The following is a 21,671-nucleotide window of genomic DNA, read 5'->3' as shown; positions in this document are numbered from 1 at the left end:
TTTCACAGTAATTTCATTGCAGTGTTAATGTAAGCCCACTTGTCTCAATAATAAAGATTATTATTATTAATGGCGAGCCACATTTTGAACAACTGCAGTCTACGCGGTGCAGGGAAGCTCACAATGCTGACAGGGAGGGAGTTCCAGGATTTTGACCTAGTTACAGTGAAGGATGAGCAATATAGTTCGAAGTCAGGATGGTGTGTGACCTGGTGGGGAACTTGCAGGATGTGGTGTTCCCATGCATTTGCTGTCCGTGTCCTTCGGGGTGTTAGAGGCCATGAATTTGGAAGGTGAAGTCAAAGCAGCGCCTTGGTGAGCTGCTGCAGTGAGTCTTGAAGATGGTACACATGGCTGCCACTGTGCGACGGTCGTGGAGGGGATGAATGTTTAAGGTGATGGATGGGGGGGGGGGGGGGGGGGGGGGGGGGTCAATCAAGCGGGCTGCTTTACCCTGGATGATGCCAAACTTCATTTACTCAGGCAGGTGGAGAATTTTCCATCACACTACAGACTTGTGCCTTGTAGATGGTGGACAGGCTTTGGGGAGTTAGGTGGTGAAGTACTCGCAACAGAATTCCCAGCCCCTGACCTGCTCTCCTCTCTGGTCAATGGTAACCTCCATGGTAGAAAGAATAACAACTGTTTCAGCAGTGCAGAGGTGGGAGGGTGCGTTAGTTTAGGTCTTGTTCCTCATGTTTGCTCATTGGCAACATGCACAGGGTCCAAAGATGAGGACTGGACCTAGCTACATTGATGCTTTGGCACAACATTGGAAGACCTGGGGAACTGTACCTGGGGTCGAAGGAAGGAAAGCAACACAAGATACAAAATATAAATCACTATACCAAATAGTCAGACACTTACAGTATAAATTTCAACATGTCCTGATACAGAATACCCTGGAGTTAAGAATTTCTTTGTTTCTAGTTTCTTCACCTTCTCATCCCCAGAACCCAGATCTGTCCAAAAACAAACGCAAATCAGCAACTGTTGTGTAATAAGAACATAAGAACATAAGAACTAGGAACAGGAGTAGGCCATCTGGCCCCTCAAGCCTGCTCCGCCATTCAATTAGATCATGGCTGATCTTTTGTGGACTCAGCTCCACTTTCCGGCCCGAACACCATAACCCCGAATCCCTTTATTCTTTCGAAAGGTATCTATCTTTTTCTTAAAAACGTTTAAAGAAGGAGCCGCAACTGCTTCCCTGGGCAAGGAATTCCAGAGATTCACAACCCTTTGGGTGAAGAAGTTCCTCCTAAACTCGGTCCTAAATCTACTTCCCCTTATTTTGAGGCTATGCCTCCTAGTTCTGCTTTCCCTGACCAGTGGAAACAACCTGCCCGCATCTATCCTATTTATTTCCTTCATAATTTTATATGTTTCAATAAGATCCCCTCGCATCCTTCTAAACTCCAATGAGTACAGTCCCAGTCTACTCAACCTCTCGTTAATCTAATCCCCTCAACTCTGGGATCAACCTAGTGAATTTCCTCTGCACTCCCTCCAGTGCCAATATGTCCTTTCTCAGGTAAGGAGACCAAAACTGAACACAATACTCCAGATGCGGCCTCACCAACACCTTATACAATTGCAGCATAACCTCCCTAGTCTTGAACTCCAACCCTCTAGCAATGAAAGACAAAACTCGATTAGCCTACTTAATCACCTGTTGCACCTGCACACCAACTTTTTGTGACTCGTGCACCAGCACACCCAGGTCCCTCTGCACAGCAGCATGTTTTAACATTTTACCGTTTAAATAATAATCCATTCTGCTGTTATTCCTCCCAAAATGGATAGCCTCACACTTGGCAACATTGAATTCCATCTGCCAGACCCTAGCCCATTCACCTAACCTATCCAAATCCTTCTGCAGACTTCCGGTATCCTCGACACATTTTGCTTTACCACTCATCTTAGTGTCGTCTGCAAACTTTGCCACATTGCACTTGGTCCCCAACTCCAAATCATCTATGTAAATTGTGAACAACTGCGGGCTCAACACTGATCCTTGAGGGACCCCACTAGTTACAGGTTGCCGACCAGAGAAACACCCATTTATCCCCACTCGCTGCTTTCTGTTAGTTGACCAATCCTCTACCCATGCTACCACTTTACCCTCAATGCCATGCATATTTAGTTTATGCAGCAACCTTTTGTGTGGCACCTTGTCAAAAGCTTTCTGGAAATCCAGATATACCACATCCATTGGCTCCCCGTTATCTACTGCACTGGTAACGTCCTCAAAAAATTCTACCAAATTAGTCAGACACGACCTACCCTTTTGTGAACCCATGCTGCGTCTGCCCAATGGGACAATTTCCCTCCAGGTGCCCCGCTATTTCCTCCTTAATGATAAGATTCCAGCATTTTCCCTACAACCGAAGTTAAGCTTACCGGCCTATAATTACCCGCTTTCTGCCGACCTCCTTTTTTAAACAGTGGTGTCACGTTTGCTACTTTCCAATCCTCTGGGACCACCCCAGAGTCTAGTGAATTTTGATAAATTATCACTAGTGCGTTTACAATTTCCCTAGCCATCTCTTTTAACACTCTGGGATGCATCCCATCAGGGCCAGGAGACTTGTCTACCTTTAGCCCCATTAGCTTGCCCAATACTGCCTCCTTAGTGATTACGATCATCTCAAGGTCTTCACCTATCATATCTTTATTTCCATCAGTCACTGGCATGTTATTTGTGTCTTCCACTGTGAAGACTGACCCAACAAACCTGATCAGCTCCTCAGCCATTTCCCCGTCTCCTATTATTAAATCTCCCTACTCATCTTCCAAAGGACCAATATTTACCTTAGCCACTCTTTTTTGCCTTATATATTTGTAGAAGCTTTTACTATCTGCTTTTATGTTCTGAGCAAGTTTACTTTCATAGTCTACCTTACTCTTCTTTATAGCTTTTTTAGTAGCTTTCTGTTGTCCCCTAAAGACTTCCCAGTCCTCTAGTCTCCCAATAATTTTTGCCACTTTGTATGTTTTTCCCTTCAATTTGATACTCTCCCTCACCTCCTTAGATATCCACGGTCGATTTGTCCCCTTTCTACCGTCTTTCTTTTTTGTCGGTATGAACCTTTCCTGAACACTGTGAAAGATCGCTCGGAAGGTTCTCCACTGTTCCTCAACTGCTTCACCATAAAGTCTTTGCTCCCAGTCTACCTTAGCTAGTTCTTCTCTCATCCCATTGTAATCGCCTTTGTTTAAGCACAAAACACTAGTGTTTGATTTTACCTTGTCATCCTCCAACTGTATTTTAAATTCCACCATATTGTGGTCGCTCCTTCCAAGAGGATCCCGAGCTATGAGATAATTAATCAATCCTGCCTCATTACACAGGACCAGATCACGGACTGCTTGTTCCCTTGTAGGTTCCATTACATACTGTTCCAGGAAATTATCCCGGACACATTCTATAAACTCCTCAAGGCTGCCTTTACCAACCTGGTTAAACCAATCGACATGCAGATTAAAATCTCCCATGATAACCGCTGTACCATTTCTACATGCATCCGTTATTTCTTTGCTTATTGCCTGCCCTACCACCCTGTTACTATTTGGCGGCCTATAGACTACTCCTATCAGTGAACTTTTTGCCTTACTATTGCTGATTTCCACCCAAATTGATTCAACCTCGTCTTCCATAGCACCAATATCATCCCTTACTATTGCCCGGATGCCATCCTTAAACAACAAAGCTACACCACCACCCTTACCGTCCATTCTATCCTTTCGTATAGTCTGATACCCTTGGATATTTAACTCCCAGTCGTGACCATCTTTTAACCATGTTTCAGTAATGGCCACTAAATCATAGTCATTCACGATGATTTGCGCCATCAACTCATTCGCCTTATTCCGTATACTACGAGCATTCAAGTAAAGTACACTTATGCTGTTTTTTATGTCTTTGTTCTGAAGCCTAACACCTTGATCAGTAACTTTTCGCAAATTATTTTTCCTCTTGCCCTTTCTCCTATTTTCCTTGTCTCTGAACCCATATCTCTACATAATAACCTGTCACGTAACCTGCTGCCTTGCTCTCCATTAACCATTATACTGTCCATAGCTTTACCCTTCCCTTCCCTCCAACTTGCTAGTTTAAAGTCATTGTGACCAACCTATTTATCCTCTTCGCTAGAACACTGGTCCCAGAATGGTTCAGGTGAAGACCGTCCCAACGGTACAGGTCCCTCCTGCCCCAGTACTGATGCCAATGCCTCAGGAAATGGAATCCCTCTTTCCCGCACCACTCCTTTAGCCACGTGTTAACGTCCCTAATTTTCTCAACCCTATGCCAATTGGCACGTGGCTCGGGTAGTAATCCAGAGATTATAACCCTGGATGACCTGTTCTTTAATTTAGTCCCTAGTGTTTGATAATCCCCAAACAGGTCCTCTTTCCTAGTCTTACCTATGTTGTTAGTCCCAGCGTGGATCACAACAACTGGATCCTCCCCCTCCCTCTCCAAAATCCTTTCAAGCCGATCAGAGATATCCCTCACCCTGGCACCGGGCAGGCAACATACCATGCGGGACTCACGATCTGGCTTACAAAGGATGCCATCAATCCCCCTAATTATAGAATCCCCTACAACTACCACTTGACTTTTTGCTCCCCCCTCTTGAATGGCTTCCTGTACCACGGTGCAGTGGTCAGTCAACGCATCCTCCCTCCAGCCCTCTTCCTCATCCACACAGGGAGCAAGTACCTCATACCTGTTGGACAAGGTCAAGGGCTGAGGCTCCTCAACTCCTAAACTCAGGATCCCCCGACCTGCCTCCCTTGCAGTCACACCACTCTGTCCCTGACCAAATTAACAGTACTTATTCTACCGGGTGTGACTGCCTCCTGAAACAAAGCGTCCAGGTAATGTTCCCCCTCCATGATGTGCCGCAGTGTGTGCAGCTCGGTCTCCAGCTCATCAATTCTGAGCCGAAGTTCCTCGAGCAGCCAACACTTGCTACAGATGTGGTCACTGACGGTCTCAATGGGATCCACCAGTTCCATCATCATACAGCAACAGCACATCACCTGTCCAGTCATATTCAACTAGTTAATTAATTTAAAACATTTTTTTTTTATAGAACCTCAAGGATAAACCCGAACACCAACCAAAAACACAGCCCTCTCTCGCCACTCACCCGAACTCAGTCACTCACCTAAACTCAGATGCACTCTGTTCCAATCAGCACTCAGTCACTCACCTAAACTTAGATGCACTCTGATCCAATCAGCACTCCGTGTCTAAAGGCACTCCTGCCACACCTTTTGTACCCTGCCTGATTTCCAATGAGCCAATACGCCCGCTCCAGGAAGTGAAGTCTCCAACTGCCACTCGACCTGTAACTAAGCACTTTTAAATATGCACTCACCTCTCCCAGCAACCCTGCAGCCTGTGGCCTGCTCCAGGAACTGAAGTCTCTTTTAAATATGCACTCACCTCTCCCAGCAACCCTGCAGCCTGTGGCCTGCTCCAGGAACTGAAGTCTCTTTTAAATATGCACTCACCGCTCCCTGCAGCCTGTGGCCTGCTCCAGGAACTGAAGTCTCTTTTAAATATGCACTCACCTCTCCCAGCAACCCTGCAGCCTGTGGCCTGCTCCAGGAATAAACTTCTCATTAGGACAGTAGAAAACCAAAGACTTGCCTAAAATTCCCATATCGTATCTTCCATTCTTCTTCGCATTCTGAATTACAGCACTTAAAGTGTCTGAAAAATACTGGAAGAGTGCATTCTGCTGGTGTACCTCCATACCAAGGATTCGATTCAGAAACTTCCCAATATTATTATAATCTGAAATTGATTCATTATATGATTAGACATGGGAACCAGAGTTACAAAAATACCAGCAATAATCAATCCAAGTTTAAATACATTTTTACCTTTATCCAGTGTGAGCAGTCCTGAACGATCTTCCACATTTATCAAACCCACACCAATTAATCCCTGTCGAACATCTAGGGATACAAACGCACAATGCCACTTTGCATGAAATGTACGTGATTAGAAACAGCACCAATGAAAATCATTGAGAAAATTAGTATGAAACTGCCCCAAAAACCATGCTGGCAAAGTCATTCGCTCTCCAAGAGGCAACTCTGCACCAAGTTAGTTCCGTTGGTAAATGTTCTTAATCTAAGTCAGAAAGCTCAGTTCAAACCCTACCACAGGATTTAATCACAATCTACATCAGAGCTTCAATAAATGATGCATTGGAACATGGGAATTTAGAGCAGGAATGGGTTATTTGGCCCCTCGAGTCCGATTCAATATACTCCGAGCTGGTTTGGTTCTGGTCTCCACCCTATAAACTAGTCTATCAAAAATGGAACTCAACCTCGGATAATTTCAATGACCCAACCTCCACTGCTTGCAGGGGAAGAGAATTCCACAGACTAATCATAGAATTTTTACAGTGCAGAAGGAGGCCACACGGCCCATCGAGTCTGCACCGGCTCTTGGAAAGAGCACCCTACCCAAGGTCAACACCTCCACCCTATCCCCACAACCCAGCAACCCCACCCAACACTAAGGGCAATTTTGGACACTAAGGGCAATTTATCACGGCCAATCCACCTAACCTGCACATCTTTGGACTGTGGGAGGAAACCGGAGCACCCGGAGGAAACCCACGCACACACGGGGAGGACGTGCAGACTCCGCACAGACAGTGACCCAAGCCGGAATCGAACTAGGGACCCTGGAGCTGTGAAGCAATTGTGCTATCCACAATGCTACCGTACTAACAACTCTCTATGAGAAAAAAATTCTCATCTTCAGCTTCAAAGGGGGACTCCTTATCAAAGCAGAATCAACACGGTTTTGTAAAAGGGAAATAGTGTTTGACTAATTTATTGGTGTTCTTTGAGAAAGTAACCAGCAAGGTGGATTAAGGAGAACCTGTGATGTGCTTGATTTCCAGAAGGTATGTGACAAGATGCCAGGTCAAATGTTGCTATGCAAAATAAGTGCTCATGGTGTAGGTGGTTATAGCATGACATAGCAAGATATAGCAATTGGCAGCACGGTGGCGCAGTGGTAGCACTGCAGTCTCACGGCGCCGAGGTCCCAGGTTCGATCCTGGCTCTGGGTCACTGTGTTTGTGTGGGTTTCGCCCTCACAACCCAAAGATGTGCAGAGTAGGTGGATTGCCCAACTAAATTGCATCTTAATTGAAAAAAATGAATTGGGTCGTCTAAATTTATTTAAAAATAAATAAATAAATATTTTCACACAGGGGCTGGTTTAGCACAGGGCTAAATTGCTGGCTTTGAAAGCAGACCGAGGCAGGCCAGCAGCACTGTTCAATTCTCGTACTAGCCTCCCCGAACAGGCGCAGGAATGTGGCGACTAGGGGCTTTTCACAGTAACTTCATTTGAAGCCTACTTGTGACAACAAGCGATTTTAATTTCATTTTTCATTTCATTTCACATCGGATTGGTTGGCTAACAGCAACCAGAGATTTGGCATAAATGTGCCATTTTCAAATTGACAAGATGGGGCAAGGTGAGTGCCACTGAGGTCAGTGCTGTGGCCTCAACTATTTACAATTTATATCAATTAATTGGATGAAACATCCCAATGCACAGTTGCTAAATTTGGCAGGAAAATAAGTTCCAAGTCCCGCGATGAGACCACTGTTCTAATGACCAGACAACTAGGGAAGTCGAGAAAGCTTTAAACTGGTAGATGTAGCCAATCAAGGGGTGGGGTCAAGGCAGGAGAGCAAAATCATAGCATGGGAAATGAGGGTCAGATAATGGCAGGACAGGAGAGAAACCAAAACTAAGAAGGTGGATCAATCACCTGGACTAGATGGACTACACCCCAGGGTTCTAAAGGAGATAGCTGAGGAGATTGTGGAGGCATTGGTGATGATCTTTCAGGAATCACTGGAGGCAGGAAGGATCCCAGAGGACTGGAAAATGGCTAATGTAACACCGCTGTTTAAAAAGGGAGGGAGGCGCGTGGGAACCGGGTGAGGAGCTGGAAAAAGGGGATGGCTAATCGACAAGGGGGGGGGGGGTAGGAAGCCCCCCAACCCGGCTGATCACGTGGAACGTGAGAGGGCTGAACGGGCCGATAAAGAGGGCACGGGTACTCGCACACCTTAAGAAACTTAAGGCAGATGTGGTTATGTTACAGGAAACGCACCTGAAACTGATAGACCAGGTTAGGCTACGCAAAGGATGGGTGGGGCAGGTGTTCCATTCGGGGCTAGATGCGAAAAACAGGGGGGTGGCTATATTAGTGGGGAAGCGGGTAATGTTCGAGGCAAAGACTATAGTGGCGGATAATGGGGGCAGATACGTGATGGTGAGTGGCAAACTACAGGGGGAGACGGTGGTTTTGGTAAATGTTTATGCCCCGAACTGGGATGATGCCAATTTTATGAGGCGGATGCTAGGACGCATTCCGGACCTAGAGATGGGAAAGCTGATAATGGGGGGAGATTTTAATACGGTGTTGGAACCAGGGCTGGATAGGTCGAAGTCCAGGACTGGAAGGAGGCCGGCAGCAGCCAAGGTACTTAAAGATTTTATGGAGCAGATGGGAGGTGTAGACCCGTGGAGATTTAGCAGACCTCGGAGTAAGGAGTTCTCGTTTTCCTCCTATGTCCATAAAGTCTACTCGCGAATAGACTTTTTTGTGCTGGGAAGGGCGTTGATCCCGAAGGTGAGGGAAACGGAGTATACGGCTATAGCCATTTCGGATCACGCTTCACACTGGGTAGACTTGGAGATAGGGGAGGAAACAGGAGGGCGCCCACCCTGGAGAATGGACATGGGACTAATGGCAGATGAGGGGGTGTGTCTAAGGGTGAGGGGGTGCATTGAAAAGTACTTGGAACTCAATGATAATGGGGAGGTCCAGGTGGGAGTGGTCTGGGAGGCGCTGAAGGCGGTGGTTAGAGGGGAGCTGATATCAATAAGGGCACATAAAGGGAAGCAGGAGAGTAAGGAACGGGAGCGGTTGCTGCAAGAACTTTTGAGGGTGGACAGACAATATGCGGAAGCACCGGAGGAGGGACTGTACAGGGAAAGGCAAAGGCTACATGTAGAATTTGACTTGCTGACTACGGGCAATGCAGAGGCACAATGGAGGAAGGCACAGGGTGTACAGTACGAATATGGGGAGAAGGCGAGCAGGTTGCTGGCACACCAATTGAGGAAAAGGGGAGCAGCGAGGGAAATAGGGGGAGTGAGGGATGAGGAAGGAGAGATGGAGCGGGGAGTGGAGAGAGTGAATGGAGTGTTCAAGACATTTTATAAAAAATTATATGAAGCTCAACCCCCGGATGGGAGGGAGAGAATGATGGGCTTTTTGGATCGGCTGGAATTTCCCAAGGTGGAAGAGCAGGAAAGGGTGGGACTGGGAGCACAGATCGAGGTAGAAGAAGTGGTGAAAGGAATTAGGAGCATGCAGGCGGGAAAGGCCCCGGGACCGGATGGATTCCCAGTCGAATTCCATAGAAAATATGTGGACTTGCTCGCCCCGGTATTGACGAGGACCTTTAATGAGGCAAAGGAAAGGGGACAACTGCCCCCGACTATGTCTGAAGCAACAATATCGCTTCTCTTAAAGAAGGAAAAGGACCCGCTACAATGCGGGTCCTATAGACCTATTTCCCTCCTAAATGTAGATGCCAAGATCCTGGCCACGGTAATGGCAATGAGAATAGAGGAATGTGTCCCGGGGGTGGTCCACGAGGACCAAACCGGGTTTGTGAAGGGGAGACAGCTGAACACGAATATACGGAGGCTGTTAGGGTTAATGATGATGCCCCCACCAGAGGGGGAAACGGAGATAGTAGTGGCGATGGATGCCGAGAAAGCATTTGATAGAGTGGAGTGGGATTATTTGTGGGGGGTGTTGAGGAGATTTGGTTTTGGAGAGGGGTGTGTTAGATGGGTGCAGCTGTTGTATAGGGCCCCGATGGCGAGCGTGGTCACGAATGGACGGGGATCTGCATATTTTCGGCTCCATAGAGGGACAAGGCAGGGATGCCCTCTGTCCCCATTATTGTTTGCACTGGCGATTGAGCCCCTGGCAATAGCGTTGAGGGGTTCCAAGAAGTGGAGGGGAGTACTTAGAGGAGGAGAAGAACACCGGGTATCTTTGTATGCGGACGATTTGTTACTATATGTGGCAGACCCGGCGGAGGGGATGCCAGAAATAATGCGGATACTTGGGGAGTTTGGGGATTTTTCAGGGTATAAATTGAACATGGGGAAAAGTGAGTTGTTTGTGGTGCATCCAGGGGAGCAGAGTAGAGAAATAGAGGACCTACCGTTGAGGAAGGTAACAAGGGACTTTCGTTACCTGGGGATCCAGATAGCCAAGAATTGGGGCACATTGCATAGGTTAAATTTAACGCGGTTGGTGGAACAAATGGAGGAGGATTTCAAGAGATGGGATATGGTATCCATGTCACTGGCAGGGAGGGTGCAGGCGGTTAAGATGGTGGTCCTCCCGAGATTCCTCTTTGTGTTTCAGTGCCTCCCGGTGGTGATCACGAAAGCTTTTTTCCAAAAGGATTGAAAAGAGCATCATGGGTTTTGTGTGGGCCGGGAAGACCCCGAGAGTGAGGAAGGGATTCTTACAGCGTAGCAGGGATAGGGGGGGGGGGGGGGATGTACTACCGAGCCTAAGTGAGTATTATTGGGCCGCTAACATTTCAATGGTGAGTAAGTGGATGGGAGAGGAGGAGGGAGCGGCGTGGAATAGATTAGAGAGGGCGTCCTGTAGGGGGACTAGCCTACAGGCTATGGTGACAGCCCCATTGCCGTTCTCACCGAGGAACTACACCACAAGCCCGGTGGTGGTGGCTACACTGAAGATTTGGGGACAGTGGAGACGGCATAGGGGAAAGACTGGAGCCTTGGGGGGGTCCCCGATAAGAAACAACCATAGGTTTGCCCTGGGGGGAATGGATGGGGGATATGGAATGTGGCAAAGAGCAGGAATAACGCAACTGAAAGATCTGTTTGTGGATGGGAAGTTCGCGAGTCTGGGAGCGCTGACCAAGAAATATGGGTTGCCCCAAGGGAATGCATTCAGGTATATGCAACTGAGGGCTTTTGCGAGGCAACAGGTGAGGGAATTCCCGCAGCTCCCGACACAAGAGGTGCAGGACAGAGTGATCTCAAAGACATGGGTGGGGGATGGTAAGGTGTCAGATATATATAGGGAAATGAGGGACGAAGGGGAGACTATGGTAGATGAACTAAAAGGGAAATGGGAAGAAGAGCTGGGGGAGGAGATTGAGGAGGGGCTGTGGGCAGATGCCCTAAGCAGGGTAAACTCGTCGTCCTCGTGTGCCAGGCTAAGCCTGATTCAGTTTAAGGTATTACACAGGGCGCATATGACTGGAGCACGGCTCAGTAAATTTTTCGGGGTGGAGGATAGGTGTGCGAGGTGCTCGAGAAGCCCAGCGAATCATACCCATATGTTTTGGTCATGCCCGGCACTACAGGGGTTTTGGATGGGGGTGACAAAGGTGCTTTCAAAAGTAGTGGGGGTCTGGGTCGAACCAAGCTGGGGGTTGGCTATATTTGGGGTTGCACAAGAGCCGGGAGTGCAGGAGGTGAGAGAGGCCGATGTTTTGGCCTTTGCGTCCCTAGTAGCCCGGCGCAGGATATTGCTAATGTGGAAAGAAGCCAAGCCCCCGGGGGTGGAGACCTGGATAAATGACATGGCAGGGTTTATAAAGCTAGAGCGGATTAAGTTCGTTCTAAGGGGGTCGTTCAAGGGTTCAACAGGCGGTGGCAACCGTTCGTCGAATACCTCGCAGAAAGATAGATGGAAGGGGAGAAAAAAGGCAGCAGCAGCAGCCCAGGATTGGCACTGGACTGTTAAATTATATTTTTGGAGAGTGTTACTTGTGATAAGGCAGTTGCCAATTAGGGTTAGTTTTCATTTTTTTTATTTATTATTTATTCATTTTTTGTTTATAAAATAGGTCATTGTTATTTGTGTTGTTATAATATTGTGTTAAGGATGCACAATGTATTGTGTTGGTTGACCAAAAATTGTCAATAAAATATTTTTTTAAAAAAGGGAGGGAGGCAAAAGACGGGAAATTATAGGCCGGTTACCCTGACTTCGGTCATTGGTAAGATTTTAGAGTCAATTATTAAAGATGAGATTGCAGAGTACCTGGAAGTAGATGGTAAAATAGGCCCAAGTCAGCACGGCTTCGTCAAGGGGAGGTCATGTCTGACAAATCTGTTAAGAGTTCTTTGAGGAGGTAACAAGGAAGTTAGACAAAGGAGAACCAGTGGATGTGATTTATTTAGATTTCCAGGAGGCCTTTGACAAGGTGCTACAGGAGGTGGTTAAATAAGTTAAGAGCCCATGGTGTTAAGGGTAAGATCCTGGCATGGATAGAGGATTGGCTGACTGGCAGAAGGCAGAGAGTGGGGGCCACAACATACATTAACGACCTGGAAGAAGACACTGTTGCTAAGTTTGCAGATGACACAAAGATACAAGACCATATGACATAGAAGCAGAATTAGGCCACTCGCCCCATCGCGTCTGCTCTGCCATTCAATCAGGGTTAATATTTTTCTCATCCCCATTCTCCTGCCTTCTCCCCATAACCCCGATTAAAAGACTTGATGGGCCGAGTGGCCTCATTCTGCTCCTGTGTCTTATGGTCTTTTCAACAGTCAAGACTAGCTGTTACCAAGATAACATGACGACAGAACTGAAGACACTGTTATTTGGCCCATCTTCTCCATACCAACTCAAGGATACTCAGGTGCCCTTACTAATCTCACCTTCCTGCTCCGGGCCCTTAGCCTTGCAGCTTAGAGCCCTTAAGGTGCAGGTCCAGGTACTTTTTAAAAGAGTTTAGGGTCTCTGCCTCCACCACCAACTCGGGCAGCAAATTCCAGACTCCCACTACCCTCTGCGTAAAAAGGTTCTTTCTCACGTCCCCTCTACACCTTCTGCCTCTCATCTTGAATCTATGTCCTCTGGTTCTAGAATTCTCCACCAAGGGAAACAATTTTATCCTGTCCACTATTTCTTCCACTCAATTTTGTACACCTCAATTAAGTCTCCCTTCAGCCATCTGGGTTCTAAGGAAAATAACCCAAACCTATCCAATCTCTCCTCATTGCGACACTTTTCTAGTGCTGGCAACATTCTTGTTAACCTCCTCTGCACTCTCTCTGGAGCAATTACGTCCTTCCTGTAATGTGATGACCAGAATATTCCAGTTGTGGCCTCACCAGTGTTGTGTATAATTCTAACACTATATCCTCACTTTTATATTCTATACCTCCACCAGTGAAGGAGAGCATTCCATATGCTTTCTTTACAACCTTGGATACGCCATCGACCATTACCCGTTGCTTCCTGTAACGAGGCCAGCTTTTTATCCAGTTTGCCACATTGCCCTGTATCCCATGGGCCTTTACTTTTCTTGACCAATCTGCCATGTTGGACCTTGTCAAAAGCCTTGCTAAAATCCATGTACACACATCTACTGCACAACCTTCATCAACCCTTCTCGTCAACTTCCTCAAAGAATTCAAGTTTGTGAGGCAAGAGCTTATTTTAACAAATCCATGCATAAAATAAATTGATTGAAAACACATATTGAAGTAATTAAGTATAATCTGAAGGCCATTACAGGGACATGACTGTAGGATGAACAACACGGTGGTGGCAGAGTGGTTAGCACTGCTGCCTCTTAGCCCCATCGACCCAGGTTCGATTCCAGCTTTGGGTGACTTTGGGTGAATTGTGTGGAGTTTAGGTGTGGTTACGGGGATAGTGCAGGGGAGTGCGCCTAGGTAGGGCGTTCATTCGGAGGGTCGGTACAGACTCAATGAGCTGAATGGCCTCCTTCTGCACTGTAGGGATTCTATGACAATTCTTGGGTTTTGAATATTAAAGATTATATGACATTCAAGAATAATAGGAAGCTAGGTAAAGGGTAGCACTGTTAATTAATGATGGCATTGGTGCAATTCTTAGAAATAATTTTTGTATTAATTGGGAACGTCAAAGTGTGAAAGACTTAGATGGGGCGGAATTAAGAAGTGCATCCAGGAGAGCTTTTTGAGCCAGTTTGTCGAAATGCCTACAAGAGAGGGGGCAATACTGGATTTAGTTTGAGGGAACGAATCCAGGCAGGTGGTAGAAGAGTCAGTGGGGGATCATTCCATGGTAAGATTTAAGGTAGTTATGGCAAATTACAAAGATAGGCCGAAAATAAAGGTTCTGAATTGGCAGAAGGCCAATTTTAATAGGATAAAACAGGGTCTGGCCAAAGCAGACTGGGAACAGCTATTTGTAGGAAAGTTCACATCAGAACAATGGGAACATTTAAAAAGGAAATAGTGTGTGTACATTGTCATGATATTCAAACACACACATCATGATAGACACACCAACAGACAAATCAGAACACACAACACCACAACCAATGACAGAAAGATATAAAAGCACAGACACGACCCCCGGTGGTAGGTATTAGCTGCAGAGGAGAACCAGGACACATCTGTTGCCAAACACACTTAGGGAGACAGCACGTGCAGAGTATCCAGAACGAACTGTATTATAAGAGTTATAATAAAATAGAGTTGTACCACATACAACTGTGTTGGCTCATCTGTGCACCAGAGCACCCAACACCACATGGTACAGGAGTGGATCGATACCTGCCGGCATACCTCCGTGTACACAGACAACCAGCAGTGCCCAGGCATGATGTACGAGCTCCCGGTTCCGCAGGCGCTCCAGTGCCACGGCGACCTCCGCGAAAACTGGCGGCGATTCCGGCAAATGTTCGAATTGTTCCTGGTGGCAGCTGAACTCCAAGACCTGGATGATAGGGAAAAAATTGAATTTCTCCTCACCATCGCCGGTGCAAGGGCAAGAGAAATATTCAGAAGGTTCAGGTTCTTCAGGAGGCAACAAAGGTACGATTACCAGGCAGTCCTGGGCAAATTCTCCAAGTACTGTGAAGAAAACGCAATCCAATCGGCACATAAAGGTAAGAAAAGCTGCAGTACTCACCTCGTGGCTGGGATCCCGGAGCCCGAATTCCCAGAGGCCGAAATCCCGGGCCTGAGAGAAGGCTGGGTCGAGGTCGGCGGCCATCTTGCTAAAGGTATCACGCTAGCACAGTTGCGCGAGAAGTGCGCAGAACCGGAAGTTTCGTTTGCGCATGCGCGAGATGCTGCGCATGCGCAGTCAAGAAAACGGCCATCGGTAAAGGAACAGCGATCTGAGCATGCGCAGTCGCTTCCTACGTGCTACATACCGAGCGTCAGGATGTCAGAGGCCCCAGACTGCACCAATTTAAAAGGGAAACGTCCCAAATCCAATTTAAAAGGGAAACGTCCCAAATCAAAAAAACAAAAATCTGTTAAAGCTGTAAAACAACCTTCCCTCACCTGGAATGACAGCACAGTGCCGCAAATTGACCCAGGAGATGAATTTGACCTCCGAAGAACCCTCCGACAAGCAGTTACCTACGCACAAGCCGATGATTCCGACCTTGAATACTCCGATGACGATCTTTACAGTGTTTCCGGACCTCGCGAGCCCAATGATAGCTCCGTGGTCCTATATGACTATGACTCGGACGAACCTTTCGTGTTGCACATTGGCGGCCCCCACATTGAATCCGACGCAGATGCGGATTCATTTTTCGGATTTGAGGATCTTCAATCCAGCAGATATGACGTTCCAACTTATCAGTACCGGATGATGCTGCAGCCTGACATTAACAGACAGGGAGCGGTGCAAGCACACGGAGAGTGCCCTGCTGCCACACAGAGCGTGGTCCACGTCCCGCTCAACGTTCCCGACTCTATGAAAGAAGACATGCAAGACTCCAGAGTGCAGTCCTCGCATGAACCAGAAGTGACTCCAGTGTCACAAGCTTCCACAGCAAGCTCGTGGACAGACTCCACAATTGCAGAAATGCAAGACTCCAGAGCGCAGTCCTTGCACGAACAAGAAGTGACTCCAGTGTCACAAGCCTCCACAGAGAGCTCGTGGACAGCCTCCACGATAGAAGCAACGCAAGACTCCAGAGCGCAGTCCTTGCACGAACAAGAAGTGACTCCAGTGTCACAAGCCTCCACAGAGAGCTCGTGGACAGCCTCCACGATAGAAGCAACGCAAGACTCCAGAGCGCAGTCCTTGCACGAACAAGAAGTGACTCCAGTGTCACAAGCCTCCACAGAGAGCTCGTGGACGGACTCCACGATGGAAGGAACGCAAGACTCCAGAGCGCAGTCCTTGCACGAACAAGAAGTGACTCCAGTGTCACAAGCCTCCACAGAGAGCTCGTGGACGGACTCCACGATGGAAGGAACGCAAGACTCCAGAGCGCAGTCCTTGCAGGAACAAGACCATGAGGGTCTAGCAACCTCTCCTGACCAACCAGCGGCAGACGATGCAAGTCTGCCATGCTCACGTGAACAGCAAGAAGGCTATAACAGCCTACCATGCTCCACTACACAGCAGCATGAACATGACGGTCTCTCATGCTACAATGAAGGGCACAGCGCTGAAGACTGTTCAAGCCCAACTGAAGACAAGCCAAAGGAATCGCCTCGTCCAAGCCCGAAGAAAAAAGGTTTATGCGCTGACCTTCAGGATCATTATAGCCGAACAGAGATTAATAATGCTGCACGGCCACAGAAGGATGCTGAGGATTTGCTAACGAAATTAATTGAATGTTTAACTTGCAAGGAGCAGACTGAGAATTGCCAGTGTTTTAGTACGGATCGAAAAAATGGACAAGACATTGATCCTCAGGTAATGGAAATAACACAACCTGAATCATATCTACAGCAGGGACAAATGTCTCCCTTCAACACAACACCGCAAAATCCCAACTTCGGAGACCAGCAGTTAGTCAGTAATGACTCTTCAAACCTTGAGGGGAACATTAATTGCATTGAACCTATACACGCTCCACTGATTATTGAGCAGAACATTGGAGCAAGAATCCTGAGGACACCGACATCGAGTAGCCAGATAACGAATTTAAAACCCACAGCAGTTTCAAGTGAACCAAGTGTGCTTTCCACTAATGGTGAAGATGCAGATAAGGTCGACCCGATTATCCATTGTACCACACTAACCCCAGTGATTAAGCAGTTATGTATGGGGAGTATAATGTGGGCAATTGAGAACAGTAAAAGAGAGACTGTGACCATGCCAGTCCCAGCAAAATCAGACCCAGAGACCATGAAGGCATGTACATTAGACAAAGATACATATGAGGCACCTGAGAAGAAAAGTGAAACGGAATGTTCTTTGGAAAATAGTACAATGTCGATAGAAACATTGGATCCTATATTCGAGACCATACCTATGGGAGAATTTGGGGGTAATAAACAAGGTTCTGCAATGTCTGGGGGAAGATTTAAAATTTCAAAGAAGAAAAGCCCAAATGAAGGACAACGGCAAGACAATGACAGTCCATCGACATGGTGTGCACCACCAGATGAAAACTCTGACAATTTACCCAACCCTAGTGAACAACAAGCTGCTAATGAGGATCTATCCACGGGATGTGAGACGAGTGACGACAGCATCCCACTTCCCATGCAAAAGGTGCAAGGTGACAGACCTCGCCTAGTGTGTACCGAGGCACTCGACGATCACGGTGGGACCACTGACGACTGCGGTGGCGGCGCACCGCTTCCATCCTCGATGGCTCGACCCTCTCCACTGGTTGGTGCATTCCTGCATGTTCCGACTCCAGAAGTGCAGCTTCAGGGAATCTCGGCTGCCTCCAGTGAACCTGTTGGGACTCCGGACGGGGGGCATCGACGGAAGGCAGACCGGACTCCAGATGGGGAGCAGCCAAGCGCCGACTCTGATTCGCGCACGCCAGACCTTGCTCCGGACGGGCGGTGTCGCGGCCTCGGTGATGGCACGCTCAGGGTGACGGCGGATGCCACGGCGACAGGGAATGGATCGCGTGGCAGTCCCACTGGGTCGGCAGTGGCAACCAGCACCGGCGGTCCAAGATGGACACACCAATTCGCGCCATCGCCAGACGTTGATGCGAGCAACAATTCTCTCTCCAAGGCGACATGCTTCGACGTTTCTCTGCGGAGTCGCCCTTCCGGCACAGCAGGTGGCCGGAACCAGCGTACACGGTCTCGGCCAACTTCCACATCTGGCACAGTCATCGCCTTGCATGATATTAGTGATGGTGCTACTTCGATGGCGACGACCCATCGGCTACAAGATGCCGTCCACCACAAACATAAAAAGAAAAAGACTCCACCTTGTTCCTGGCATGCAGGGCGGATGGATTGGTGCGTAGGCGCAATCAGCGAGCTTTGCGCCGCCTTCCACGCTCGCAACTGAACCGTACGCACACGCCGGATCCTCCACTGGTTCCCAAGGATGACTTCGTGGAGATGCCACGGATCATGCCCCTTCCATCGCCACCAGAACCAAACCACAGCCAAGGCACCACTAACAAAGATGTTGAATGTTATATTTGCACGAATGAAAAAACCAAGCACTGCACGAAGTACAACAAATGGTAAAGTAGAGACTTCGGCAACAGCATCACCTCCAACAGTCCAAGGTGAACCAGTGTGACCCCAAATCTCCACAGCTGAACCGGCTTGAGGACCAGCCCATTCTTGAGGCGGTCACCCATTAGACTGGACTTATAACGCTGTTCATACGTTCAAAAAGTCAAACACTTCTGTATTATAACCTGTTGTTGTTTATTGTTCCAGATATCGTCTGACCAGACCAATGTTCAAGTTTTTTTTTTTTCTCTCGCATCCAGGTTTTGTTATGGTACAACCTTGTTAGTGTGACGCACCCGACATCGCCCCATGTAAATAGTTACGTCATATACACACGCTGTACATAACACACACACACACTCTTCGATGCACTCACGACACAATTATATTTATAACCACGTAGGCACATATCTTTGTAAAAAGGGGGGATGTCATGATATTCAAACACACACATCATGATAGACACACCAACAGACAAATCAGAACACACAACACCACAACCAATGACAGAAAGATATAAAAGCACAGACACGACCCCCGGTGGTAGGTATTAGCTGCAGAGGAGAACCAGGACACATCTGTTGCCAAACACACTTAGGGAGACAGCACGTGCAGAGTATCCAGAACGAACTGTATTATAAGAGTTATAATAAAATAGAGTTGTACCACATACAACTGTGTTGGCTCATCTGTGCACCAGAGCACCCAACACCACATACATGGCTAACATGTTCCTGTAAAAGTAAAGGGTGGGGTCAATAAGTCCAGAGAACCTGGAATGTGAAGGGACATACAGGATTAGATAATGAAAAAAGGGAGGCTTATGACAGGTACATGGAGCTCAAAACAGCAGAAACCCTAGAGCAATATTAGGTAGTGCAAGGGGGTGCTTAAAAAATAAACTAGGAGAACAATGAGGGGGCATGAAAAATCAATGGCAAATAAAGGAAAATCCTACGGTGTTTTGTCAGTGTTCTACGAATAACAATACAGCACAGGAACAGGCCCTTCGGCCCTCCAAGCCTGTACCGGTCATGATACCACCCTTGGTCAAAACCCTCAGCACTTCCTTGTGCCGTATCCCTCTATAACCAGCCTATCCATGTATTTGTTGAGATGCCTTTTGGAGGCCGTTAATGTATCTGCTTCCACAACCTCCCTTCGCAACGCGTTCCAGACACTCACCACCCTTTGTGTAAAAAACCTGCCTCGCACATCTCCTCTAAACTTTGCCCCACAAATCTAAAACCTCTGCCCCCTAGTGACTGACCCCTCCACCCTGGGAAAGATTGCCTGCCCATCCACTCTATCCATGCCCCTCATAATCTTGTAGACCTCGATCAGGTCACCCCTCAACCTCTGTCGCTCTCGTGAAAACAGTCTGAGTCTATTCAGCCTCTCCGCATAGCTAACACCCTCCAGACCAGGCAACATCCTGGTAAACCTCCTCTGCACTCTCTCCAAAGCCTCCACATACTTCCGGTGGTGTGGCGACCAGAATTGTGCGCAATATTCCAAGTGCGGCCGTACCAAGGTTCTACACAACTGTAGCATGACTTGCCAGTTTTTATACTCGATGCCCCGTCCAATGAAGGCAACCACTCCGTATGCTTTCTTGACTACCGTGTCCACTTGTGTTGCCACTTTCGGACCTGCACGCCCAAATCTCTCTGACTTTCTATATTCCAAAGAGTTTTGCCATTTACAGTATATTTCCGCTCTATGTTAGACCTACCAAAATGCATTACGGACAAGAGAGCATCAAGAAAAGAAATGGGGCCATTAGGGACCAAAGTGGCAGTGTGCATTGGTGCAATTCTTAGAAATAATTTTGGCATTATTTGGTATAAAATTGGTGTGTGTGGAGCTGGAAAACATAGGTGAGGTTTTAAATGTTTTTTTTTTGCATCTGTCATCACTATGAAGAAGGACGATGTAGGTATAGAAATCAGGGAGAGGGCTGAGATACAACTGAACAAATTAGCATTGAGAGGATGTATCAGAGGTTTGAGCAGGATTAAAAGTGATAAAATCCCCGGCCCAGACAAGATGAATCCCAGGCTGCGGTATGATGCAAGGGAGGTAGCAGATGCTAATTTTCAAATCCATCTCACTTATCCATTGTTATATTATGCTCCATCTGCATGTTCTTGTCCACTCAGTAAACCTGCCCAAATCTCCCAGAAGCCTCTTTGCCTTCTTCTCAATCGCACCGAGTTTTTGTCAGCCACAAACGAAAATATGACCTTGGATCCCCACATCCAAATCATGGATGCAGATAGTGAACAGCTAGGGCCCAAGCACCGATCCTTGCAGTACCCCACAAGGACAGCCTGCCAACCTGGGAGGACCCATTTATTCCCAATATTTTCTGTCTGTTAACCGATCTTTAATCAATGGCAGAAAATGCCAGGTGCTCATTGCTGTCCCGTGGGTGGCACAGTGGTTAGCACTGATGCCTCAAAGTGCCAGGGATGCGGGTTCAATTTCAGCCTCGGGTGACAGTCTGTGCGGAGACTGTACGTTCTCCTAGAGTCTGCGTGGGTTCCCTCCGGGTGCTCCGGTTTCCTCCCGCATTCCAAAGATGTACGTGCTAGCAGTCCGAAGGCGGCTGCTGTTTAGATGGAAGTCTTGGTCCCACTCAGCCCCCTGGCATGGTTGTGATGGAGTTCTAACAGGGCTATACCAGAGGAGCAGACAGGGTGTGTTAAGAGTAGGCAGTTGCCGACCAATGTTCAGAGACTGCTTCATGTTTTGTCCCCCTTTCCAACCCCTAAGTCGGAGCTGATTAGTTCACTGGATGTGGAAAAGGTGTTTGATAGGGTGGAGTGGGGTTATTTGTTTGAAACCCTCAGGAGATTTGGCTTTGGGCCTAGATTTATAGCTTGGATCCAGCTTTTATATAGAGCCCCCACTGCGACCATTCATATGAATGCTATGAGTTCAAAGTATTTCCACCGAATGACAGGCATAAGACAGGAGTGTCTACTGTCCCCCGCTTTTGTTTGCCATAACAATTGAGCCTCTGGCCATAGAGTTGAGGTCAGGTCATCTACGAAGTGAAGGGGGATTTGTGGGTTGGGGGTGGGGAACCCTTTGTTGTTTTCTGTGATGG

The 21,671-nt window shown here is 47.6% G+C and overlaps 1 protein-coding gene across 2 annotated transcripts in view; it reads right to left on the bottom strand.

Annotated features, from left to right (window-relative positions):
- Positions 1 to 21,671, bottom strand: part of sbno1 (strawberry notch homolog 1 (Drosophila)) — a 274,172-nt gene that overhangs the window by 43,273 nt on the left and 209,228 nt on the right. For both annotated transcript variants that reach the window (XM_072514240.1, XM_072514325.1), the window contains 3 exons: positions 5,902 to 5,976; positions 5,666 to 5,812; positions 868 to 962 (listed from right to left, as the gene is read on the bottom strand). In XM_072514240.1, coding sequence (XP_072370341.1) covers positions 868 to 962; positions 5,666 to 5,812; positions 5,902 to 5,976 — 317 coding nt within the window. The remainder of the gene's footprint in view (positions 1 to 867; positions 963 to 5,665; positions 5,813 to 5,901; positions 5,977 to 21,671) is intronic.

This window comes from Scyliorhinus torazame, chromosome 1, assembly GCF_047496885.1.
Source record: "Scyliorhinus torazame isolate Kashiwa2021f chromosome 1, sScyTor2.1, whole genome shotgun sequence".
In the NCBI taxonomy this organism is placed as follows: Eukaryota; Metazoa; Chordata; class Chondrichthyes; order Carcharhiniformes; family Scyliorhinidae; genus Scyliorhinus; species Scyliorhinus torazame.
This window is presented reverse-complemented; position numbering and strand designations above follow the sequence as displayed.